Here is a 27,848-nt window from a genome sequence, read left to right on the forward strand (position 1 = left end):
GTGCAGGAGTGTGTTTGACCTCCGCCCAGATTACATGAGATGAAGGAGTGTACTGTGAATTTACACCTCTGGTATGGACTGTGGCATATGCTTCTGTATGTCGTAAATGTGGAGCCTACATTGTCCTCGTATCCCACAGATCTTTAATCAGAGTGAGAGGCAAGTTAGCACCTTGCTGCCTAATGCCTCCACCAGTTGGCTAGTGTTATATTAAATTTCCAATAAGCTGTAACCCACATCGCACTTAGCTGTTTTGTTGCCTGTTATTATTGGACAGACAACTTTCCACAAATGGATCAGAGAGTGTCTTAGCCTATGAGCTTACATATACCAACACCTGACATTCATACAAACAGACGACAAGCCTTGTCACAGAAAGAGAGAGAGTAAGAGTGGTAGTAGCCTAGTGGGCAACACACTCGCCTATGAACCAGATGACCCGGGTTCAAACCCCACTTACTACCATTGTGTCCCTGAGCAAGACACTCAACCCTAAGTTGCTCCAGGGGGACTGTCCCTGTAACTACTGATTGTAAGTCGCTCTGGATAAGGGCGTCTGATAAATGCTGTAAATGTAAATGTAAGAGTGAACTATTCATGTCATAAAATAACCAACCATAGCTGTAGTCAGTTTGGCACCTGCCATTCACAAGCATATAGGAACACATATTGCAAAGCACTTGATCCAGTAGAGGTCTAGAGTGGGGAATTTATATTTTTTCTTGTCTTTTCCCAAATCTTGTACTGTCATGTCTACAAAATATCCTTTTTTCAGTTCTGGTGCCATTGTCAACAGAGCACACAGCATTTACAGTTTTGGCAAGGCACCTTTGCCGCAAGAGGACAGATCAAAGAGATTTACATATAATGACATAATACCAGCAAACAGCCAGGAAAGGTCCTTTAGTGGGTGAAGTGAAAAACTATAAATATTGACTCCAGTAAAAAGAACACCCCACCAGCCGAAGATGTAGGGGTCAATCTTCATGTTCAACAAACTACAAAAAAACAGGCTTGGTTTATTTAACTGAAGGCTGAGTGCTGCTTTATGTCTTTCTGGAACAGCACTTCCATTTCCTATTTTTTGAACATCTCTGTAAGAACACTGAGAAGCACTCCAAAACAATGATGCTATATATATATATATAAAACAAATATGGATTTTGTTTTCTGCGTATCAGTAAGCCAATTATGTACTGTTAAATGTTTGAATTCAAATTTTTTATACCCAGTGCATAATATAAGCCAGCCACTGAGGACGAATGTAACAGTGTATGTCTAGGTGCAGTTGATCAGAGCAGTTGATCTGCTGTGGTGACCCCTAACAGGAGCAGCTGGAGGAAGACAATGACAAAAAAAGAGTTGTGGCAGTTAAATACTTATCAGATAGTTACAGACGTTTGTTACAGAAGTATTGTTCCACCACAGTAATGTGAATCAACTATTCAATATTATTATTCAATAACAATGTTTATACTATAAAAACATTTATTTAAGAATGTAAGAACATGAAATAAACACGTTAATTAGTCTGCCCAACACCTCTGATTTCGTCAAATTAGGTTTCTTCATACCTAAAAAGTTTAAAATGAAGCAGCAGTTAATGATGTGACCATGCACCCTCACCATTTGAATGCACTCCCTGTGTTGGTGTCTGACACCCTGTTGATGATCTGCTCCACCCTTCTGCCTTGTGGAGCAGCAAAATCTCACCCAAATCTCTCTCATGGGATGAATTTAAGAAGCTAACACATTTCACTCTTTAGCTTTTAGCTTAAAGGGCAAAACAAAACATTTTACAATTTCCAACTATAAATTGCCATCTAACCTCAAATGGAAACCCTCATATTAGCACACATACCCAGGACCCCCATGATTAACAACCAAGTTTTTTCCGTGAATCAGTCATAGGCAGTCAGAAGTCATCACAGTGATTCAAACATCATGTCACCGCCGACTGGAAGAGGACAAAGAGAGGAGTTGCAGTGTGTGCCCCGATGTTAGTGAGGTTGTTGTAGCAATATGTGCCCTGATGTTAGTAAGGTTAGAGTAGTAGTGTGTGCCCTGATGTTAGAGAGGTTGTGGTAGCAGGCGTGTACCCTGATGTTTGTGAGGTTGGTGTAGCAGTATGTGAACTTAGGTTGGAGTAGCAGTATGTGAACTGATGTTTGTAAGGTTGGAGTCAAGTGAAATGCTGCCGTACCATTAGCTGGAATTGCTCAGTTGGGAGAGCATTAGAATGAAGATCTATAGGTCTCTGCTTCAGTCCCAGGATTTGTCCATGCTAGTTGCACATTATCTATCAGATTTTTTTTCTGTTATTTTGTTTTTCCTATTTTTTTGACAGTAAAAGATGGGAGAATCCCTGCTCATGACATTTTATGTGTTAACAAATACCTCCTCTTTTTCTGGAAGCTGTCGCTTCCCCTTACAATCACCAGGGGTCCAAAAAGCCAACAAATGGTCTAAAGTTCCAGGACAAGAAATTCTTATGTGGAATAGTTGACCACAGCTATCCACTATTTAGCGTTCTATCTGGAAAAAGCAAAAACATCAAAAAGGCTGTGTCATTATAATTAAAGGGGTTCAAACCTCGTTCAGCTGGCTTTTTCCACTCTCAACTGCTGGGGGTTCTTTTCACCTATCATCTGGGCAGTTCTATTGTGCAATAGGTTTAGGTCCAGGTAACATTAGATGAGTTAAAAAACATTACTTATAAATAATACAGGCCAATTAACAAGATCAATGTAATCTCTGATGGCAGATGAGAAAAAGAATAACGCATGAGCATTACCTCCCCGTCAGGGAATCGAACCCCAGTGTCCCGCGTGACTCTCTCTATACTCTCCACAGTAGCATTATTATCATAGGGTCTTAAGAATTCCAACATGTTTGTTTCTTGCAACAGTGATTGGTGATATTAAGATTAATTGAAATGTGAGCCAAAGTGTATTGTGCCTTACTAAATTTAATTCCATCTAAGAATCCTCACTATTGAGCAATGCTCAAATTTAGCACAAAATATCAGACTATTTCTTTTAGTTAGGAATGCGTATAACACAAAGCTGTGTAAGGCAGGCCCTAGTAAATTAATAAACCCCTAGTAACAAGTGAGGAGCTGCCGCATTCTGAGCCTAAATAGCTTAAATCTAAATAGCTGAAAATCTAAAGGTCCCTGGTTCAATCCTGGGATTCGGCAAAGCTTGTTGGACTGTGTACATGCAATTTTTATTTATTAACAAAGACCTACTCTTCATCTGGAAGCCATGGCCTCCCTCTCAGATGCAAGAACAATTACCAGGGCTCCAAAAAGCCACCAAATGGCCTGAAGTGCCAAGGCAAGAGAGTCTTGCATTCTTGTATCAATGGTAAACCTCAGAGGAGAAACTGATTGATCAGTTGCAACCCTTTTGTGTGAAAAGGGTTCAAACCTCATTCAAAGGGTCATTTCCCCTCAAATGCTGGAGATTCTACTCTCACATAGTTCCTACATACATCTACTTTTCCCAGGTTATGGCCTCCCTTACTCTTTGTTTCTCTTTGTTTCCCTCTAACAGCAGTGTTTTGTTTACTTTCTGACCAGTTCAAGCATTTTTGTATGCCTCATCTGAATCAGCACATTTTCTGCTCCATTTTTATTGAAGAAAATGTGAAATGTAGATATATTTTCTGTGACAGTCTGCATAGTAATCTCAGATAAGACCATTACCCCATCTGAGAATCTTTCTGACATTTGTCCTATACCATATAGCAAGCCTTTGTCTTATTTAATCATAATGAATGTGCATTGAATCAACCGACCACCCTAAAATGTCTTTATAATCATGTTGGTTCTACTGGATCACTTCTCATATCTATAAAGTCTACTGCGGGATTTTCAACGTCTTTTATGCTCCTACGGACCCCCTTCATGGCTAGTCATAAAAACACATGAGGCTTCATGGATTCCAGATTTGGATTTTGCTTTTTAAAATGACTAATTATATTAATCATCGCTAAAAGGTGTTTTTTTTTGCAATATTTCTCACAGTCCATTATTTGAAGTGTATGCATTTTATTTTCTAAGCTGGCCAATTGAAATCAAATCAGCCAAATCATCCCAACTCTGTGCTAAATATGGATGCGATGCATCTCCCCATTTAATTCACCCTGAAAAGCATGGCTCTCAAGGTGGACATTATTCACACATCACTGGTGACATTTGTGCAGAATGGGTACGAGGGATGAGAAGAACGCTCAGCCCAGTGTAGCTGATGAGAACCCCTCAGGCGTTCTACAAATGGGTTCTTCTCTGAAGAGAGAAACAGGAACAGAATGTACTAGTATGACATGCGTGTCCAGCGTGAGCTGTCAGCGGACTGGTAGTCTGAAATACATAGGACTGATAGAAGAGAACGATGGCAGAGTGAGAGAGAGACAGGGAGGAGGGAAATGGGGGAGAGGAGAGGGATGGAGAGAAGGAGGAGGAGGAGAGAGGCAGGAACGTGACAGGAAGGCAGTAGTGAGCAGTCATGCTGCACGTGATGCGCGCCTTTCACATGGGCTTCTATCGCGCGCCATTAAGACCGAACCTCACACACACACGCACACACACCTCCAATTCCGAATCGGTAAATGGAGCTAATTTAAAAAAGATGACAAATATCATCCATTCAACATACTAATCGCACAGAGTTTCGGTAAAATCTAAGCACGCGCTGGCGCCGAGGAGCAGCTACAAGCGGGCGACACCGTGGCGAACTGGACAACTGACGTTACACACGCCACACACACTTTCTGCGGAAAGGCTCTTTAGAGACATGCAGCTGTCGGATTTCGCCGTTTTCCGCACGCCAACTGTGCGTTATACAACCCTGCAGCATCACGCTACACGGTACCTGGTTATTCCCGCTCCTCCCCCCGCCGCAGCACCGTTGACTGGCTTGATGAGCTGTCCAGAGCCCGCTGGTGCTGAGATGGAACCCGGAGCTCCCGCCATCCCCAGCAAGGAGCCCGGCTCCCCGGGCTGTCCGCCTCCCTCCATGCTGGCTTCGTTTCCCATGACCTCTGGTCGTATGGCGCTACAGAGGGCGTTTGTTCTTCGACAAGAGAATACGAAAAATGTCTGCGCTTGCACTCAGCGTTGCTCTTCGTCCGCCATCATCATTATCATCATCATCATCATCATCGACGTTGTCGTCGTACACCGCGATCTGGAGACGGAGGAGGGGGAAGGTGGGGGGTGGGACGGGTGCGCGCATGACGCGTGCCGCGTCCCAGATGAATGTTCGTGCGAGGGGAGAACCTGGAACCGAATTCTGCATGAGGACCGAGCAGTCACGTGACGGGCCCGTGGGCGTTTCCACGGTTTACAGCAATAGTCGCGATTATGACCAGTTTTATTCAGAATTTTATTAACTAGTTTACACATGGAATCTGTGGCTGAAATTAAGAGGTTAAGCATCGTGTATCGTCCAATCTGAACAGAGGGAACTATAACAAAAAGTATTCACACCTTTGACATTTTATCTTGCCAATTAAAATGGACTGTTTTTCAAAATAAGTTTATCCATGTAGTATAAGAACTGAAATGTATATTTCTGCAACAGCAAAAACAAGGACACATAAATAAGGTTAAGAAATGAGCAGTTCCTGACACCTACTTACAATCTCTGACAATGAAATTCTCTGGACGCTTCCTTCAACGCTAACAAGCCGCGACACGTAGCTTCCGCCTGGGTCCCTATGCCGCAAGTATCATTAGCACTTTAAACAGCCAGTACTAGAGCTGTAATATATGGAGATAGTTTAGTCTCAGAATTCACGAATAAATATCACACCATTCACTACAGCATATATATTTGTGAACACCCTTACATTTATTTGTGGATTTTTTAAAACTTCCCTGACAGCGCTCGATTCACAAATGTTTTTATTTTTCAAAATATAGCCAATCACATCAAACATGATTGAGGGTTTGGTTTAATGTTGACAACATTGCGCTCTGTTGTGGTCTCTTGGAAAGAGTTGCGAAAACCCAAGTTTTGTTGTGGTAGTTAATGTGTTTCTCGTTCATGTCAAGTGATGTCCATCGGTCACATGTCAACACTGACAGACTGGTGTCTGGGCATACTATGGATACAAGATTACGCTCTGAAATTCTCCTGAACAGGTTTACAGGAAAATCCTTACAACCCAAATGAAAAGGATAGTTCAAGTCCAGCTGTCTGTTATGAGTGTATATGATCACCAGAACATTGTATATCGCGTGTATTCATGTCTGTATGTGCTGGGTGACAAGATTAAAATAACACAAGATAACAGGTGAATGTGCAGCAGCACTCACATCAGCACAGTGTGATAAGTCACAGCTTCCTGAGTGCTGCTGCATCTTAGACTGTGTCTAAATGCATTGTCTAATTTGTAGTCTTATTTAAGCAGTGAGAGAAAAAAACAATAACATTATATTTTTTAATTTTAAAAAAAGGATTTATTTCATATTGGAGGTTCAATACCGGTGCTGTGACGAACCGCTCCTTCAGGGCGCAGAACGTCTCTTTTGCAGCACCGGTCCACTGGAGCTTCTTTGGCTGCCCCCGGAGGAGGGATGTTAGCGGTGCTGCCACCGTACTGTATTTCCTGATGAAGCGGCAATAATAATTGGTGAACCCCAGAAAGTGCTACAGCCCTTTGATAGATGTGGGCTCAGACCACTCAGTCACCGCAGTAACCTTGGGTTCCTCCATAGTGATTCCCGCCTCGCTTATGTGATAACCAAGAAGTGCCACCTCCTTCATGATGAAGGGGAGAGGACCGCCCTCACATGCTGGAGGTGTTCCGTCCGAGTTTTGGAGAACACCAAGATGTCATCTATATACACCACCACAAACCTATCCAGCATGTCTCGGAGGACGTCGTTCACAAACCCCTGGAAAACAGCCGGAGCATTCGTGAGCCCATAGGGCATGACCCCGATGCGGTGCTGAACGCAGTTTTCCATTCATCTCCCGTTCGAACACACACCAGATTGTAGGCACTCCGGAGGCCGAGCTTCGTGAAGAAGGTCGCCCCCCGGAGCCGCTCGATGGTAACGGGAATCAGTGGAAGAGGGTATGAATACATCCTCGTGATGTCATTGAGCCCCCGGTAGTCAATGCATGGGCGCAGACCCCTGTCCTTCTTCTTCACAAAAAAGAAACTGGCGGACGCGGGAGAGCGTGAACGCCGAATATAACCCTGACACAGGGTCTCGGCCACCTATTCCTCCATTGCCCGCTGCTCCGGTTCGGACAATGAATAAAAACGGGACCGAGTAGGGGTTTTCCCTTGGCAGAAGTTTGATCGCACAATCCCAGGGACGGTGCGGTGGCAGATGAGTCACCTTGTCAACAGAGAAGCCCTCGTGCCAGTCCCAGAATTCGGGGGGAATGGAGTGCGCTTCCTGTGCCCAGAGGCTTTCGACCGTGCACAGGTGTGGGTGGAACAAAATACTGGGAAGTACATGTAGAGGACCATGACAAAATGGTGTGTGTGTTCCAGTTTATGTGTGGGTTGTGTGTGCATAACCAGGGCAGACCTAATATTAGTGGGTGGGGGGACTGGGGTAAAACCATAAACAACATCTTCTCATGAAACAAACCAGAGGGTCACCACAGCTACCACCACCGTTACAACTACAGCTATAGGGATCTTCAAATGGACCAGTGACATCATTATGGACACGTAATCTAGACCATGACACTGACTACATCCTGGACTTCTCCAACCCTACAACTGTAGGACTTATTATTATATCATCCCCAACCCTGCACTGACACCATTTGCAGGCTCACTCTACCCTGGAAGGGGGTCCCTCTCTGTATCACTTCTTCCCAAGGTTTATTCCTTTCTTTTTTTTCTCTCTCCTAGAGTTTTTTTGTGTGGAGTTTTTCCTTGTGTGCAGAAGGGTCAAGTGTGGGGGGTGTCAACTGTAGGGCCTGTCAAAGCCCATTGAGACATACTGTATGTGATTTTGGGCTATATAAGAAATAAATGTTGCTGTTGTTGTTGTTGAATGAAAAGGGGGAATAGAAACAAAAAGGGGGTCGTTTTTGTTTCTGATAACTAAGGGTTTGTCTCCCAACGGTCACCCGTCCAGGGCTTGTACAGAGATCGGGGACTGCAGAGGATGGGTAGAGATATGACAGGTAGACACAAGAGACTGTGCAATGAAATTACCCGCTGATCCAAAGTCTACAAGGGAGAGAAATACAAGGATAGTCAGCAACACGCACAGACACCTCAATAAGGAACTGTCCACAATTATTAGGCAGCCTCTCTTGACCCCCGGGCCGGGACCCGGAAATGTAGGGCGTATTCCCCTGTGGAAGATCTGCCCTGCCGGATGGTGTGGAGGCGCTGTCCCACAGACCACTCCTGCTCCGGCTGGTCAAACACCACCTTAAAATGATGCACAAAGTTTGCGAACGTCCTCACCTCTTCGCCCCCCTTTCTCCAGAGTGCCCTGCCTCAGTCCAGAGCTGGTCGCTGCAGCATGGTGCTAATCTTCTGTTGGTCCGTGAGCCCGGTGACATCCGCGAAGTATAATTCACACCCGAGTAAAACGTTCTTACACTCTGCTGGGCCACTGGAGTACCACTCAGGAAGACTAGAGATCCGGTGCAGGGGGCTCTGGAACCCGAGGATCTTCTCCTGGAAGGTGGGGGGCAGGAGCTAGGGGAGGAGCCGCTCCACCAAGGGGCTGGGTCAGCAGCTGCTGTACTGCTGTGATGAGCGCAGCGATCTGGTCCATCTGTGCCACCACTTCTGCCAAGGAGTTGGTCAGCTGACCCAACTGGCGACGCCACCACTTCCTCCAGGGTGGTTGGGGAGTGATCAGTGGGCATTGGTACTGACGAGCCATACATCTTTTTGGGAGAGCCCTCCACGCCGGCATGGACGTGACAATTGGCTACAAGACCCTCACCAAGCAATTGGGTAAAAAGGTGACAACAGTTGGGTTGGTGTGATTGATCACAAATGGAATAACTGTTAAATATATGCCAATCTCCCTCAGCCTGGAGCTTCACATATGAGATTGGGAGAAAATCAGACTAACTGTGCTTCTGACTTTCACTTTCACATCAAAGGGTGATGGGGCCATGTACCATGTACCATGAGAAACTCCTGAGAAACTCCTTCCCTAAGCAAAGGCATTGGAAATGGGTGGATATTCCAACATGACAATTATCCAAAAGATTGGCTCAGGAATAAGCATATTAAGGTCCAGGAGTGTCCTAGTTGTTCTCCAGATCTCAATCCCATGAAAAATTTGTGGAGGGGTCTGAAGGGTCGAGTTGCCAAACTTCAAACAAAAAACATTAATGACTTGGAGAGGATCTGCAAAGAGGAGTGTGACAAAAATACCCCATGAGATATGTGCAAACCTTGTGGTCAGCTCTGTGATTTCCAACAAAGGTTTTGTCACCAGGTACTAAAGCCTGTTTTGCAAAAATGATCACATACTTATTTCATTAATTAAAAAGCCATTTAATTTACTTTGTAGAGTTACCTTTTGTGGCAGTTACAGCCACAACTTGCAACAGATGCATTGCTACGTCCCACGTGTTATGTGTGGCTTGCTGTGTTTTTGTGTCCTGTCTCTTTTAAGTTGACTTTGAGGGAGGAGTTGAAGCCTACCTACCATCTGCCTATTGGTCACCTCTACCTATATAAAGAGACTTCAGATGGTGTCCCCAGGGTCTGCTAGGCCCTTACTCTTTTGGGAGATCCCCAGGGTCCATCTGCAAGGAGCTCCAGTGGGGATCTCATTTGTGTGTCCTGTTGCTTTGTGTGATAGACCCTTTGTTGTTAGCCTGTTTTATGTGCCCTTTTTGTTAACCTTTTTTCCGTGTTTGAGTTATCCCTGTTAGACCATCCCTTCCTTTAGGCTGTACTGATGTTGGTTAGCTGTGCTGAGTCTGCGGTTTTTGTTGTACCTGTTTGCTCACTTAAATAAAAGCACTGTTTGTATGCTTTGTTTGGTTGTGTGCGTAACAGTGGACATCCTCTTCTCCACACCCTTGGAACGTGACATGCATTGCTATGAGCTTGCAACATTTTGCCACTGGAATTATTGTCCCTTCCTCATGCTCCAGCTCCTTCATGTTGGATGGTTTTTGCTTGTGAACAGCAATCTTCAAATTTGACTGCAAATTCTCCTTTTGATTAAGGTCCGGACTTTGGCTAGGCCATTCCAACAAATTTATACATTTGCCCTTAAACACCTTGCGTGTTGCTTTAGCAATTCACTTTGGGTCATTGTCCTTTGAAAGTGAAGCTCCGACAAAGTTTTTGGCTCAGGAAGATCCCTGTACATCCTTTCCTCAACCCAGTCCCTGCTGCTGACCATACCCACAGCATGATTTACATTTACATTTACAGCATTTATCAGACGCCCTTATCCAGAGCGACTTACAATCAGTAGTTATAGGGACAGTCTCCCTGGAGCAACTTAAGGTTAAGTGTCTTGCTCAGGGACACAATGGTAGTAAGCGGGATTTGAACCCGGGTCTTCCGGTTCATAGGCGAGTGTGTTACCCACTAGGCTACTACCACCCTGCATGATGCTGCCACCACCATGTTTTACCGTGACCATGCTGTTCTTGGGGTGATGGGATGTGTTGGGTTAGTGCCAGACATTTCATTTTCCTTGGTGGCAAAACAATACTTTTTTATTCTCATCTGACCAGAGCACCTTCCTTGATACATTTGGGGAGTTACCCACATGCAGTTTGGCAAACTTGAAATATGCTTTTTGGCATTTGTTGGCCACTCTTCCATAAAATTAAGTTCCATGGATTATCCCAAGTAAGGAATCCCAGACAGCCCTCTCCCCAGCCACCTCCACCAGCTCCAGCAGTACCCCAAGACCTGGGTCGACCCGGGGCCTTCTGATGGCAGGACATGCCCGAAAGGCATCCAGGAGGCATCCTGACCAGATGCCCAAACCACCTCAACTAGCTCATTTCCATGTGGAGGAGCAGCAGTTCTACTCTGAGTCCCTCCCAAATGTCCCAACTCTTCACCCTATCTCTAAGGCTGCGCCCAGCCACCCTACGGAGGAAATGTATCAGCGATCTCTTTCTTTTGGTCATTACCCAAAGCTCATAACCATTGGGATGTAGATCGACCGGTAAATCGAGAGCCTTGCTTTCTGGCTCTGCTCCCCTTTCACCACGACCTGTCATGGTCCTGGCAGCATCTCTACCACCTCAGATACCTGAGAGATTTTAGACTACCCTCCAAGGTGCTCAGGAACTTCTACTCTTGTACCATAGAGAGCATCCTGATGGGAAACATCTCAACTTGGTTTGGGAACAGCACTGTGCAGGACAGGTGAGCCCTACAGAGGTTCGATCAGCTGAACGCATCATCTGTACCAAGCTCCCTGACCTTCATACCATCTACAGCAAATGGTGCTGGACATTGAACTAAAATACACTCCAGCATTTTCACTCTCAACCACTCTAGACTGTTTGCACAAGCTCACTTTGCACAAAATCTCTCCTCTTTTGACACTTTGCACAAAATTTTATATATATATATTGTAGCGACGGGCTCCATGATGGGGAGAGAAGAGACGCTTGACGCAACGGAGTAGCTCAAAGAAGCTGCCACCTTCAGAACCAGGTACCAGCACAAGAGGTTAACAGCAGGGCAACAGGGGAGGCATTCACCCAAGATCATTATATGCCCCCTGCCTGCTACCCTTACTCCCCACTACCAGGCAACAGCCCACTAAATACCTCAACACTCACCCTAACAGTTGGTAAACCTTTACCTCATCCGGAACCCCGCCTGGCCCATTCCACCATAATGCGACCTCCCGGCATCGTCCTCTCGCTCCCGGCGTGCATCTCCAGGCAGCAGTCACCTCCCGGGGTGGGAGGAGTTCCCGCGGCCAGCCGTCAGGCAGTCCGCCTTGTGGATCTCCTGCTCCCTTCTACCCTCACTTGTGAACAAGGCAGTGGTGGCCTAGCGGCCCCGTAATCAAAAGGTTGCTGGTTCGAATCCCGATCTGCCAAGGTGCCACTGAGGTGCCACTGAGCAAAGCACCGTCCCCACACACTGCTCCCCGGGCGCCTGTCATGGCTGCCCACTGCTCACTCAGGGTGATGGGATAAATGCAGAGGACAAATTTCACTGCTTTGTATCACATGTGACAATCACTTCACTTTTTTTTTTTTTTAAGATACTTAAATTTCTTCACTTGAGGCAGGACCTCTCTCCCGACCTGGAGTTGGCAAGTGTTATGTCCCGTGATCATGTGATGTGTGGTTTGTATGTTCTGTCTTGTTGGTGTTTTTCCTTTTTGTAGGAGGAGCCTGTAATTTACAGAACTCCTTCTGACCTAGACCAGGACGTTACAAATGGGGGCTCGTCCGGGATCGCTGTCACTGTTTACATGTCTCAGTGATCAATGCTGCAGGGTAAGTTCGCTGCGCTCTGCGTTCTCGCGTAAACTCTGAACTTAGAAAGACGTATCCTGCTGGGTCGTGCTGAGCGCCGATCCTTCCTTCAGGCGCTGTTTTTTTGTTTTCTTTGTTATTTTGCCTTTCTTATTTTTGGGGAAAACCCCAGGGAGAGGTACACGTCGGGCATCTGTGGTGGGAGAAGCCGCGAGTTCCACGTTTAAAGTGGCCTAAAACCGGTACTTCCTCGAAGACTAGCGAGGCTGTAGACAGTGTTGTGTAGGCAGGTGTAGGGGCTGGACTGCGAGGTCACCGCAGTTCATGGTTGTTACCCAGCATGCAGTTCGTAAAAAGATTTTTTGTACTATCGTAGCGCGTAGTTAGTTTCGTTTTATCAGTGCTTTCAGTAATCCAGTAGACGTTACGACGTTAAATTGTTTAACATGGCTTCGGAATTCGTGGGGTTTTCCGAGAGTCCATCAGAAGAACTTTTGGACAGTTTTACCAAGGACCAGTTAGTAGCAGTGGCGGAATTTTACCAAATTCCCATAACTGGTGCGGTTAAATGGTTGAAAGATACTGTAAAAATCGGCCTGGTAGAGCAGGGTGTTATTGGTACCGTTTCTAATCTCAGTAGCCCGCCTTTGGTGGAGGAATCGTTACATTCTGCAGGCAGTGTAGAGACTGAAATGCGGTTAAAGGAAATGTCGCTGCAGGAGAAACAAATGCAGCTTGATGCTGCAAAATTACGTGCCGAACGGGAAGTTCGGGCACTTCGTGAACGAGAACTGGAATATCAGCTTCAGATGCAGAAGTTGGAACATGAGCTAAAGCTTAAAATGTGGGAAGGGGATGAACGGGAACACGAGCGTCAACACAAACTAGAATTAAAACATGTGGAGCTCGAGTTGGCTTCTAAATATGCCCATTCTTCCACAACAATAACAACAACATTTATTTCTTATATAGCCCAAAATCACATAGTGGAGAAATATTTTAACCATTTCGAGCGCGTTGCGACCACGTTGAAGTGGCCTGAAGACGTGTGGAAAAAAGCTCAGGATTTTTACTCCTCTCTCACTGTGCAGAAAAGTTCTGATTATGCGGTGTAGTGTGTGTCAAGTAAAGTAACTACATGGGATCAGCTGCGGGAGTTAATGTTACTTGAGGAATTCCTGAAGCAGTGGCAACCCATTTAAATGACCAGAAGGTTTCCACGTTAGCACAGGCTGCTGTGTAAGCGGACGAGTACTCTTTAACACATAAAATTGTGTTCTCACAATCGCGGAAAAAGGACTATGGAGAAGGTGTGCGGGGCGGCAGAACATATTCTAGATCTCCACCCAGTTTGCTGCGTGGATCTCGGGCGTGTTTTTACTGCCATGAGACTGGCCATCTCATCGCGGATTGTCCAACATTAAAGAAGAAAAACACGCAAAGAGGACCTGCACCAAAAGGGGTTGGTTTTATTCGTGCTGTGAATGCACCTTCTACCTTAGATGCGTCTTTTGAACCGTTCGTGTTACGAGGTACCGTCTCTCGGAGGGCGGAGATGAGGTCCCGGTCCGCATTTTACGTGATACCGGAGCAGCCCAGTCTTTCATTTTAGAGGGTCTTTTACTGTTCTCTGGGGATTAATTCTGTGGGTCTAATATTTTAGTACAGGGGATCGAGTTGGGCATCGTGAATGTGCCCCTGCACTTAGTAAAAATGCGGTGTGATTTATATACTGGCCTGTGTCCTGAGCTGCCTGTTAAAGGAGTTGATTTTACCCTTGGGAATGATTTAGCGGGTGGGAAGGTACTTCCTTTTCCGGAAGTGATCGACGCTCCCACCGCGTCACCCAGTCCAGTCGAGGTGGACACTGAGTTTGCGACAGTTTTCCCCGCTTGCGCAGTAACGCGAGCTCAGTCACGTATGTGGAGTGATATTGTTTTGGCCGACACTTTTATTTCTGCGCCGGGTTTAGTGTTTTCGTCCACAGCGCAGCCGCCTCAGAGCCCAGTGGCAGAGTCGCTGCCCACGGCAGGTGGTGGAGAAGGTGCGCTGTCGCTGTCAGTCAGAAAAGCACAACTTTCCCGGGCACAACAGAAAGATTCGTCTCTAGTTATGTGTTGTTCTGTGGTTGTTCGTAAGGAGGATTTAACGAGGAAGTCGGTGACATATTTCTGGGAAGATGGAGTTTTGATGAGGAAGTGGACTCCGGTTGCGGATGATTTGGTTTGGAATTCTGTTTTTCAAGTAGTGGTTCCAGGTAAATTCAGGTCCCCGGTTTTAACATTGGGGCACAACAATGTCATTGCGGGTCACCTGGGAGTAACGAAGACCTACAATTCTACGCACGGTTCGATACACTGAACAACACGCACACGACGAAAGCCATGCCTCCCATCACCGACCAGACCATCTCCCTGCCTGCAGCCGATGTGAGGAGAACCCTCGCCAAGGTTGACCCACGAAAAGCTGCAGGTCCAGACAACATTCCTGGTCGTGTGCTGAGAGACTGCGCTGATCAGCTAGCCGAGGTGTTCACAGACATCTTCAACACTTCGCTGAGCCAGATGATCGTCCCAGCATGCTTCAAGTCCACCACCATCTTCAGTTTCCTGCCTGAATGACTACTGGCCCATCGCTCTGACCCCCATCACCATGAAGTGCTTTGAAAGACTTGTCATGGCACAGGTGAAAAGCAACCTCCCTCACTCACTGGACCCTCTGCAGTTTGCTTATCGCACAAACAGGTCAACTGAGGACGCGATATCCACTGCACTTCACCTTTCCCTTTCACACTTGGACAATAAAGACTTATGTTAGATTGCTGTTCATAGACTTTAGTTCAGCATTCAACACCATCATCCCCCAGAGACTGTGTGTGAAACTGAGCGAGCTGGGACTGAGTACCTCACTCTGTAATTGGATACTGGACTTCCTGTCAGAGAGACCTCAGTCTGTCCGAATCGGCGAGAACGTTTCCAGCACCATCAAGCTGAGCACCGGAGCCCCTCAGGGCTGCGTTCTCAGTCCACTTCTGTTCACACTCCTGACTCACGACTGCACCGCCCTGCACAGATCAAACCACATCATCAAATTCGCCGACGACACGACCGTGGTGGGGCTCATCAGTAACAACAATGAGTCGGCTTACAGAGATGAGGTACAGCAGCTGGCTGCCTGGTGCAGTGAGAACAACCTGTCGCTGAATGTGGACAAAACAAAGGAAATGATCGTCGACTTCAGGAGAACTCGCCCCACACACACCCCACTCAGTATCCATGGCTCCACGGTTGAGACTGTAAAAGACACCAAGTTCCTGGGAGTCCACATCTCAGACGATCTCACTTGGACCACCAACATCACCTCCATTACCAAAAAGGCCCAGCAGCGTCTCCACTTTCTGAGACGGCTGAAGCGAGCCAACCTGCCCCCTCCCACCCTCACCGTGTTTTACAGGAGCATCATAGAGAGTGTCCTGACCAGCTGCATCTCCGCCTGGTTCGGTAACAGCACTGTTGCCGATATCAGGCAGCTTTAAAGGATCATCAAAGCAGCTGGTAACATCATCGGAGCGTCTCTTCCGCCACTGCAGGACATCTTCTACAAGCGCTGCATCAGAAGAGCCTCCTGCATCGTACTCGACCCCTCACATCCATCACATGAACTTTTTACACTCCTCCCATCCGGCAGACGCTACCGCAGCATCAGGTCTCGATCCTCCAGGATGCGTGATAGCTTCTTCCCACAAGCCATCAGGCTCCTGAACACACACCTGCACTCATACTTCCCCCCACACACACTCGCACTGTGGACTAACTCTGTTGCACCTCTGCACTTTATACCTCATTGCTGCAAATATGCACATGCTGCTATACGGACTACCTCTTCTTCTGAAACCAATAACTGTACTATCACTACTGTTGTTTATTTGCACAGTCTAAACATGTATATATCACTGGTCACTTTTTAACACTACATTTTTAGCTAAATTGTATATTCTGTATCCTATTTATTTATATATTGTATTTCATGTGACGCATCTGTTTTCTGTTTTTTTGTTGTCTTCTTTTATGTTGCACTGTAAACTGGAGCCATGTCTTCTCGTCTCTCTGTATATCTGCACAATATATAGAAGAGATGACAATAAAGGTTACTTGAACTTGAATCATATTTTGCTGTACTTCTTTTGGCCTGGTTTAAAAGCAGATGTCGTTCATGCACTGTCTGTAAGTTGGCTGGTAAGCCGAACCAGACGATACCACCTGCACCCCTGTACCCCGTACCAGTTTTAACGGAACCTTTTGAGAAAATAATTTTAGATCGTGTTGGTCCACTTCCCCGTACAAAATCAGGAAACAAATACTTGCTCACTCTGATGTGTAGTGCCACCCGTTTTCCCGAAGCTGTCCCCTTACACTCAATAAAAACTAAGGCTGTGGTGAAAGCACTGACCCAGTTCTTTTCACTATTCGGGCTTCCAAAGGTGGTGCAGATGGAGCAAGGGTCTAACTTCCTGTCACGTCTTTTTAAGCAGGAGTTGTCCCACCTTGGAATTGAGCATGCTGATTCTAGCGCCTATCACCCTCAGTGACAGGGGGCGCTAGAGAGGTTTCACCAAACCCTGAAAACCATGCTTCGTGCTTATTGCTTGGACACAGCTAAAGAATGGGATGAGGGACTCCCTTTGCTTTTATTCGCTGTTCGTGAGACGGTCCAAGAGTCCCTGGGATTTAGTCCTGCGTACTTAGTTTTTGGTCACACTGTGCATGGTCCTCTTAGACTTTTACGGGAGACGTGGGTGTCGGAGCAGCCTGCTCCCAGCACTAATGTTTTAGATTACATCAGTGCATTTCGGGAACGCCTTCATAAGGCTTGTTCAGCAGCATTAGCCTTGTTGTCTTCAACCCAGAGGGGCATGAAGACTCATTATGATAAGAGAACAGACTCCAGATCTTTTTAGCCTGGTGACCAGGTTTTAGTTTTACTGCCTATTGTGGGATCTGCTTTTCAGGCTAAGTTTGTGGGTCCATATGTAGTGGACATTTACCTGTAGCAGAGTGCAGACAAGTTACAAGACTAATTCAGTCACATGCTGCTTTGTTCTCTGACGTCCCTGTAGGTACATCTGTCATACAATATGATGTTAACGTTGGTGGTCATTCTCCCATCAGGCAGCACCCGTATTGGCTGAATTCAATGAAGCGAGCGGTGATGCAGTCTGAAGTGAACTACTTGTTGGAAAACAAGCTGGCTGTGCCAAGTTGCAGTGCATGGAGTAGTCCATGCCTACTGGTTCCTAAGCCGGATGACGTAACAGCAAGCCACCCTTTTCTGGTTGAGAACCATGGTCTCAGATTTGGAGGTGCTGATCCTCATCCCAGCCACTTCATACTTGGCTGTGAACCTACCAAGCAAGAACTGAGGCTCAGAGCCTGATGAAGCTAGGAGGACCACATCATCTGCAAAAAGCATAGATGAGATTCTCCCGCCACCAAACTCGACACCTTCCACACCACAGCTGCGCCTAGAAATTCTGTCCATATAGGTTATGAACAGAACTATTATGGCCAAACTGCGGCTTGCACAGAAGTCCAATAACAAAACACCCCTCTAGTTCAGATCTAGCAGGCCGCTCCTCCCAATCACGCCCCTTCAGGTTATGCTGTCATTGCCCATGTGAGCATTGAAGTCCCCCAGCAGGACAAAAAGGGTGGGTACTCTGTGCTGCTATTTGGCGCATAAGCACAAACAACATTCCCCGAAAGGGGCAGGGAAGAGTCTTTGGGCTAATAAAAAGCCAACCCCAGCCCCCCGCCTCTCACCTGGAGCAACTCCAGCAAAGGAGAGCGTCCAACCTCTCCCAAGGACTTGGGTTCCAAAGCCAATGCTATGTGTTCAGGTGAGTACGACTATATCTAGCCGGTACCGCTCAACCGCTTCCACAAGCATTAGGGCTCTCAAACCCCTCCACCACAATAAGGTGACGATTCAAGGAGGAGAGATGCAGGAGTCATCTGTGAGTTCGAGTCACCATTCTCATCACCCATTGTGGTTCTCAGATAAAAGAATGCCAAAGTCAGGTTATGCGTGGATTACAGAAAACTAAACATGCAAATCGAAATGGATGAACAAGACAAAGCAATGACTGCATTTGTCTGTCCTCTTGGTTTATGGGAGTCAACTGTATGCCACAAGTTATCTTCAAAAAGTGTATGGAAAATATAACCCTGAAAGAAGTACCTGTTTTCTTGGATGCCTAATTGTATTCTCCAAAACCTTGGAGGAGCATGAACAGAGGCTTGTGCCTTAGTTGTTTGAGAGAGTATGGTCTGAATTTATTACCAAAAATTTTCTTTTTCCTGATCAGGCTTTGGAACTAACCCATCAAAAGTAGAGGCTCTAAAAACCTGAACAAGACCACAAAACTTAAAAGAACTCCACTCATTCTTGAATTTTGCTGGATAATTTAGCTGGAGGTTTGTGCCAGGCTATTCAAAAATAGCTAAGTAATGTACCGTCCTCACTGCAAGTTATCCTCTGTAGGTCAGCTTCAGTGATCAATAAGTATTTAAACCCAAAATGGAAACATACCAATCTATGCAGCAAAACCTGAAGGAAATGATGGACCCACACGAACACTGCTGTTGAGGAACTTGTCCAAAACAATCCCATCTGGAGGCCCAGGATCCAACAACAGACTAAAATGACTAATACTGAGTTGCTCAGTGCTGATTCAGAAGATGAACTTACCTGTTTGAGTGTTCGTATGACAGAAACTTGATTTACAAAGGTTTATGAAATACCCAGCAAGTGGTCTGTCGTTACACAGCTACATGAACAAAGACGAACCCATTTATTGAGCAGAAGGCATGAATGTGCTGTTGCAGACAGTGTTGATTACTCAATACAGAACTTAAGACACCCCCATACGTGAACCTTATGGTATTCCAGTTGGGAATTTTGAGCTTTCCTTTGGAGCTTGTGAAAGTGGAGCTCAACTAGTGCCTGGAATGCAGGCAAACACTTCCAATAACTGAGTACATAAAGGAGATTGCCAAGGTAATTGTATAGTCACAGAACCCCCAAACCTCTGGGCCATTTCACTTATGATCAGTTAGGCAAACCCATAATCACTTTTGCTCAATCTTTACTATAGAGCATTGATAGTGTACTTAGCTCATACAGTGAGGGAGAAAGGTTTCCAGTTGTCCATAACTGAATTGACTACATGAAGATATGAAACTTTTTTTTACTGTGAAACTTAAGTACACGTCTAGGTTTGGTTCATAAAGATAATGGATGCCAGGGCACAAAGGATAAGACTGTAAGAGAATAATTAAGAGAATAAATCACAAACAGAAATTTTGGTGCACCCGTGTTGGGTTATCCCAGTATGTGTGTAAGTGATCAGTCTGTGTGAAATTAAATGATGTGTGATCTAACAGCGTTTCTATGAATCTCAAACTATCTGAATCTCCCCGACTTCTTGGCCATGTCTAACATGTGCAGCTCTCGCATGTGCTTCTCTTGCGCATGCATCTCTCGTATCTGCCCTCTCACACATGCGTGACACGGATCTTGTGGAAAAAACTAATGAGGCCATCTACGCGAGAACCTAAATTAAATAAATTAAATTAACACAAAATTAAACAAAGCCTGGCAAAGTCATTGTTGTTGCTCATGGGTTTCATCTAATATAATGCAACAGAGTTATTAAATAAAATGATTAACTCAATTTGTAATGCTCATTTACATAGTGGGTTAGATTATAGATATTTTTTCTTTTCAAGTCACAAACCATTTTGTGCAAATCCATCACATAAAACTAGATTAAAAATAACATTTCAAGTACAGGTTGGAATGTAACAAATTAAGTAAAAATCCAAGGGGGTGAATACTTTTTATAGGCATGTGTGCAATATTGTTTATTCTAACCCTCATATCTTTATCTGAATTAAATGTTAATCTGTATCTGAATTAAATGTTAATGTTACAGGCACAACTCTTATGCAGAGATGTGCCTGTAAGCAGATTGCTATTAACCTGCCTTTGCAATTGGACAAACTCAGAACTGCATAATTCATGCTGACAGCGATACTCGCAAAAGCAGTGCACATACTTAGGAGATTAGGAATGAGGTATCTGCCAACAGACCACTTCAACACAGGTCTGGGGAAAAGGCTTGGAGATTACTGGCTGCACCAAAATGATTGATCAGTGGTGGTCTGGCAATAGTCAGCACTTTAACCTCCCACTCGATTCATAAAGGATGGGGATCGATGGAGGACATGGCATTCATCTTCCAGTAGATAGATGTTAATTTTTACACAAAGAGACATGATTTACCTGCTGAAAACATATTAATAGGGTGGCTCCCTATTAATAGGGATTTGAGTTTGCAGACATGAAAAACCGGATGGACACGAATGGCAGGAGGGAGTTGGAGACGGTAGGTGAGGGGGTTGATCCGGCTGAGGATCCGGAATGGCCCGATGTATCGAGGGGACAGTTTGTGTGACTCAGTCCTGAGACGCAGGTCTGGGGTGGATAGCCACACTCTCTGTCCCACTAGGAAGCGCAGTCGCCGGGGGTGCCGGCGGTCGTGCTGGTGGACATCCTTCGTGAGGCGATGAGGAGGGCCGACCGTGCAGATTTCCAGGCCTTTCGGCAACCGTGGATCATCTGACGGGCCGAGGGGACCCCACCTGCAGGCACCTGGTGCGTGAAGATGGGGGGCTGATATCCATGGCAGATCTCAAAGGGGCTATGGCCGGTGGTGGAGGAGACTTGCAGGTTGTGGGCCAGCTCCGCCCAAAGGAGAAACCCGGGCCAGGTGCGTTGGTGTTCCGACGCAAAGCACCGCAGGTATCGTCCCAGCTGTTGGTTGGCCCTCTCCACCTGACCGTTGGTCTGGGGATGGTAGCCAGAGGAGAGGCTGCAGGTTGATCCAATGAGGCGACAGAACGCCTTCCACACAGCTGAGACGATTTGGGGTCCCCGATCAGAGACGATGTCCTGGGGGAACCCATGGAGGCGGACCACGTGTTGAAGCACGAGGTCAGCGGTTGTGGCAGAAGATGGTAGGCCGGGCAGGGTGACCAAGTGGACTGCTTTGGAGAAGCGATCCACTATGGTCAGGATGGTGGTCATACCATTAGCTTCAGGGAGGCCGGTGATGAAGTCCAAGGCGAGGTGGGTCCAGGGGCGATGAGGAGTGGGAAGAGGACGCAGGGGCCCAGCAGCCAGAGTGTTGGAAGTCTTGGCCCGGGCACAGACGTCACAGGCATCCACGTAGGCCTGTACGTCCCACCATACTGAAGGCCACCAGAACACCCGGCGAATGAAGGAGAGGGTCTGTTGGCGTCCTGGATGGCCTGAGATGGAGGAATGGCCCCAATGCAGTACATCGGGCCGGCAGGTATTTGGGACGTACAGGCACCCAGGTGGGGTGTTGGCTGGGCCAGGGTCGGACACCTGGGCAGCCCGGACCTTCGTCTCGAGGGACCACCGGAGAGGGCCTAGGATGCGATGAGGAGGAAGAACGGGTTCGGGGTCAGAGGATGGTGAGTCTGGGGCATGTTGACGGGAAAGAGCATCGGCTTTTTGATTTTTGGACCCGGGACGGTAGGAGAGTTGAAAGTTGAATTGCTCGAAAAATAATGCCCACCTCGCCTGGCGGGGATTGAGTTGTTTGGTAGCTTTGATTGATATGAGATTTTGGTGATCGATCCAGACCAGAAAGGGAGTGTCACTGCCTTGTAGACAGTGCCGCCACTCCTCGAGGGCCCACCGGACTGCCAGCAGCTCACGGTCCCCCACCCCGTATCGCCACTGTGCAGGGGTGAACTTCCGTGAGAAGAAGCAACACAGGTGCAATTTCCGGTCCGGACCGCGTTGAGAGAGGACGGCGCCAGCACCCACCTCTGACGCGTCCACTTCTACAACAAACAGAACGGAAGGATCTGGGAAGGAGCAGTGCGCTCCCCACTCCAACACCACGCCCGATGACCAGGAAAGGTGGGGTTCATGGAGGGACAGCCAGGGAAACCTGAGGAGGAGTGGTGAGGTGATAATATTGGTCACTAAAAACTTAATTTTCTCCACATGCGAGTCAAGCCGGAGATGAAGAGGGACCGTGCGGTGAATGATGGGTCCTGCGGAGATAGGATGACCATCCACGGAGGTGATTGTGAGAGGACTTGTGAGGAGTTCCAGGGGAATGTGATGTTGTCAATGGAGTGGTCTATGAAATTTACAGCCGCCCCGGAATCCACAAGCTGTGGTGGAGATGACTCGCTGATTCCATTCCAGGACGGCCGGGAGAGTGAGTCGGGAGGTCGGTGGCATCAGATGTGGAGGAAGGGACCCAGGTGACCGCGCCGTGCTGATCTGCTGGGTGTCCCGTCTCCCCGGACGAATAGGGCAGGTCAGACGGAGGTGTGAGTGGGAAGCGCAGTATGCACACAAACCCTCCCGAAAACGGCGCTGCTTTTCTTCGGGCGTGAGGGTTGTCTGCCTGGGTTCCCCCCTATGGTCTGGAGGAGTGACGGTGGGCTGAGGTGGTGATAGAGGCGGTCGGGGAGTCTGGTGCAGGGTCGGAGTGGGGGCCGCAGTTTTTGGGAGTGCCAGCAGGTGGCGATCAATCCTCAGCGCGAGTTGTATGAGGGCCTCATACGTTGCTGGCATCTCCCGGCTGACCATCTCCCCACGAATTCGTGGGGCCAGTCCCTCATAGTACATCATCCGGAGGGCGTGGTCGCCCAGCGGTCCGGAATCTTGCGGTAAACTGGCTGACAGATGAAGAACCCTGGTGCAGATGGTAAAGCTGTGACGTGACGTCTTCCATACCGTCCGGATGGCAGAAGGTGATTTTCAATTCCTCCACGTTTTCGGAATATGAGAGGGACGCAGATTCGCGCTGCCGCCCACTCCACCGCAGGACCAACGAGCCGGGTGAATAATAGGGCGATTCGGGATTGGGAGCTGGGGTAGCGGCTAGGCCGCAGCTCGAAAATCAACGAGAGAGCGGCCTCGCCGCTCCCCTCGGTCCCGTTCCAGCGCTCCGGGAGCGGCAAACTGGGTTCGGGAACCGCGGGGGGGCGAGGCCTCTGCGCAGCGCTCGCCGCTTCATGCTCTCGGTGCGCGACAGTCATCTCATGTAAACGCTGCCGCAGGAAGCGAACCTCCTGCGACAGACTTCCAAAAAGATTCTCCTGCCGCGCTACTCGATCGCATAAAGCAGCGAGTTGTGAAGCGCGGACTTGTGGCTCAGTCATTCTGTCACACGAACCAGGACCAGAACGAGAGAGACTTGTAGGAGGAGACGAGCGACCTCGGTGCGGCGGGATGCAGGGAGGCAGGTAAGTTCCTCCGCGTTAATGTGCGAACGTGGACGGCGTGAGCCACAACACCACACTGATGTTGTCGTTCGTGACAACATCAAGACAGGGCAGGACAGAGCGACAGGAAGGAGTTCATGAATCAGGAGAACAGAGAGGACAGGTACGGTCTTACTTGGGTTGAAGGTTTTCGGGGCCGAGTCAAATGGCATGCGTCATTCAATGACTGAGCAGTTGGCAGCTGCTCTCTAGCCTAATATATAGGAGTCACGTTACCTCGTTTCCGTGTTACTCCCAGTCACATGATGGAATCATGTGACAAACGGTTTTCATTCTTGGTGGCTAGATGAGCCTTGTCTTCTGTTGTTTAAAGTTAACTGCCTGTTATTTTCAACCTTTCTAATTACTTTATTCACACCAGTAGGGTTATGATCATCCTTTGACCTGTCTCTTGGCAACTCTTTACTCTTTTCAACTCTCCGGGCAATGTTCTCGATCTGCTTTTCATTCTTCTATTAATCCTCCACATCTATTTTTTTTTCATTCACATGTTTCTCTAACCCTTTCCTAACAGATTACAATCACTGTATCTTCTCACATTAACCTCAGCTCTGTTTCACTACCTTTTCCCACCCTTACTTCTGTACCCCCACCCCCCATCTGTACTTCAAAGTTTTTTGGAACTCAGTGAACCAACTCTGCCCACTGTACTCCAGAACAAATTATGTCAATGTCTTCAGATCTTCTCATATCGTGTACATACTCAAATGTAATCTGAAGATTGGCCATGTCTCATTGTTTTCAAATCTTTAGTCATCTGACCAATCCTGAAGAAACCATCTCTTGACTGCTCAAATGGCAACAACTACAGATCGCTATTTTTTCTACCATTCATCTACCTAAGTCCTGGAATGAGCTGTTTATAACCAGCACAATTATTTTCTGTCCTAAAAAGATCTTCATCACCCTTATCAGAATTCAAAGTGGTACATTCCACTAAAACTGCCTTACATTCATCTTGTCTTCAGTTCTGAACCTTGTGGACCTTTCAGCAACCTTTGACCCAGTCAACAAATGGATTTCTATTACTACAATCTCTAATCTTGGGATTTCCATCCTCACAGATATCACAGCCTCACAGGGATACTCCTTCCATTGGTATATCAACTTCCAAGGACTTCTCTCTAAGTTTATGCAAAGATTCAATATTTGCAGTGTTGGTCCCTTTTTCCAGGACCTCTGTAATTCAACAACAACAACAACAACAACAACATTTATTTCTTATATAGCCCAAAATCACATACAGTATGTCCCAATGGGCTTTGACAAGCCCTACAGTTGACACCCCCCACACAAAAAAAACTAGGAGAGAGAAAAAAAGAAAGAAAGAAACCTTGGGAAGGAGTGATACAGAGAGGGTAGAGTGAGCCTGTCAGTGCAGGGCTGGTGGTGATTTGTACGAAAACATAATAATTCACCCTAGCATGCTGTCAATCAACTTCTGCGCTAAATTCTGCCTGATGTCAACCCATTCCTTCATAATCAGTACTTGGAGTTTGTCAGAATTTGTGCGATTTTGTTTGTCCACCTGCCTCTTGAGGATTGACCACAAGTTCTCAATTGAATTAAAGTCCAGGGAGGTTCCTGGCCATGGACCCAAAATTTTAATGATCACTTTGGCCTTATGGCAGGGTGTTCCATCAAACTGGAAAAGGCATTGTTCTTTGCAAAACCTAGGCAGAATTGTGTTTGAGCCCACTCCCTTGGATGAGAAGCAGCTTCACACATGAATTTCTCAGGATGCTTTTGTGTTGGCACAAGACAGGTAGCGCTCACCTTTTCTTCTCCAGACAATCATTTTTTTGCCCCAAACACTTGGAAAGGGTCTTCATCACAGAAAATGACTTTACCCTAGTGTTCAATCATTGTACCTTTTGCCAAATATCAGTCTGTCCTTGATGTTTCTTTTGTCCACGACCATCCACTACTGCTCGCCTGGTCCCTCAACCACTGAAAGTACAAGGAAGACACTCATCTAGACTCTTCTCTGTCTTGGCCCCTAGATGATGGAATGAACTTCCCCTCGAGTTCAGAACAGCACTGTCACTGTGTATTTTCAAATGGCAGCTTTAGACCTTCCTCTTTGGAGAATACTTGTAACTCTCTTATAGTCTGACTTATGTAAGAAAAACAACAACAGAGTGAATAAAATGATCGTATTCATGGTTTGAGTCCTAGTGAACCAGAACTGATTACTTCATTGATGGTAACATGAAAGCATGTTGTAAATTGCTCTGGATAAGGGCATCTGCCAAATTTCATTTGGCAGAGATGATCCATATTGTCAGGATTGCCTGCAGCTGGGCTCCACACCTGACTCAAATCCTGACGCCCCATAAATGCCCGAAGTTTCCGCCCCTTCTGGGTCTCTGGCATTTTCGTGAACTCTCTGCACGAACTCGACCTGGTTTAGTTTTATGTGTTTTGAGTTCTGGCAATCGCCACACGCCTACGGGTTAGTTTCAGTTCTTTATTTAAGTTAAATCGTTTTCGGCCACCGCGCCATTGTTTATTTGTATTTCTTTATTGTTTGTTATAATAAAACCCCCTTCCCAGTATGTCAAACCTCTGCGCTTCCTTCCCCCGTAAGTCCGTAGTCGTGACAGAATGCCAGAGACCCCCCCCAAAAGCGCAGAGGTGGAAAGCAGAGGAGAAGAAACGCCGCGAAGGACGCAGCCCGGCGCGGCGAACGCGGGCGCCAGGGGAGAGACGCGCCGCCCGTTCTGGTGGAGCGTTTTCTCCCCGAGAAGCCGTGGTACGCGGCGCCGCGTGATGACGTCACCCCCGGGAAACTCCGCGAAACCCGGAAGCGACAACGTCGGCGGGTGAGTGGGCGGAGCGAGGACGTTGGCGTCGGCAGCAGCAAGGAAGTGACGTGGGCAGGGAGCGCAGAAGATGCGACCCCCACGATCTTCGCCATGTCGAGCCAAGAACTCTGCGCTCTGCTGGCAAGGCTCCCTGTGGACTGGGAAGACACGGATGATGACGAGAGCACGGGAGACGAGAGTTGGGCTCCGCCCATCGCGCCAGTCTGCGATCGTCGCAAGGTCCGTGGGGACCCACGTCACTTCCAGGGGGGTGAGAAGCGGCAACAACGGTGGCGTTCCTCCAGCGAGGAGGTGGGCAGCCTCCAGCCCGAATGGCCAGAGTACTGCCCATGGGAGCTTATCGCGCCATGGGTCCAGGATGTCCGCAGGGTGGACGACCCTCGGAGTCACCGGTGGGAGGACACGGATGACGAAAGCGATGATGACGTGGATTTTCGGTGGGCGGTCGTTGCCGGGATGGCTCCGCCCAGCGTGCGCGTCCGAGATCATCGCGGCGTCCGTGATGACCCATGTGACTTCCGGGGGTACGACGACCAGGATGACGCCGTTTGGGCAGTCGGTGCCGGGATGGCTCTGCCCATCGCGCCCATCCAGGATCGTCACGAGGTCCGTGGAGACCCACGTCCCTCCCAGCAGTGTGAGGAAAGCTGGTGGAAGAGGGCGACGAGAGGTCGCCAGCCAGCAACTGCGCTGCCGGGACTGCCTCGCAGGGAATCCTCCATTCCTGCTCCAGTCGCCGACCCGCCTTCCCTCTGCCCGGACGTTCCCCAGCGAAATGGCAGCGCAGCACCAGCGCCCACACCTGCTGGAGAAGACGTCCGCCCCCCTCCACACCACACACCTACCACCATCTCCACCCATGAGCCCAGCCCCGTGTGGGACAGCCCAATTGTCCCGGGACCCTTCAGTGGGGCAGCAGACACTGATAAGACCACCACCATCCTCGCGTGTCTGCTTGGGTCAGCATGGGGCTGGAGCGCAGCCCTCGGGCAGCAGGGAGAGACAGACAGCAGTTTTCGGGACTTCCAGCAGAGACTGAGGGCGGAGTTTGATCGGCCAGAGCCTGAGCCAGGGATCGAACTCTGCCCCTCCACCACATCCAGCGCCAGTCAGGATCCGGGGCAAGAAGACCAAGCAATGGTGGGCGACGAGAAGGTCGCACCTCCCGAGATCCTGGCTGTGCCCCCTGAGGAGGT

The 27,848-nt window shown here is 47.7% G+C and overlaps 1 protein-coding gene across 3 annotated transcripts in view; it reads right to left on the reverse strand.

The window, feature by feature from the left end:
- bsna (bassoon presynaptic cytomatrix protein a) overlaps positions 1-5,208 on the reverse strand; it is a 90,052-nt gene extending 84,844 nt beyond the window's left edge. For all 3 annotated transcript variants that reach the window (XM_028994712.1, XM_028994710.1, XM_028994711.1), the window contains exon 1: positions 4,878-5,208. In XM_028994712.1, coding sequence (XP_028850545.1) covers positions 4,878-5,041 — 164 coding nt within the window. In that variant the 5' untranslated portion in view covers positions 5,042-5,208. The remainder of the gene's footprint in view (positions 1-4,877) is intronic.
- Positions 5,209-27,848: the final 22,640 nt, after the last annotated feature.

Source organism: Denticeps clupeoides, chromosome 10, assembly GCF_900700375.1.
Source record: "Denticeps clupeoides chromosome 10, fDenClu1.1, whole genome shotgun sequence".
NCBI classification, from domain to species: domain Eukaryota; kingdom Metazoa; phylum Chordata; class Actinopteri; order Clupeiformes; family Denticipitidae; genus Denticeps; species Denticeps clupeoides.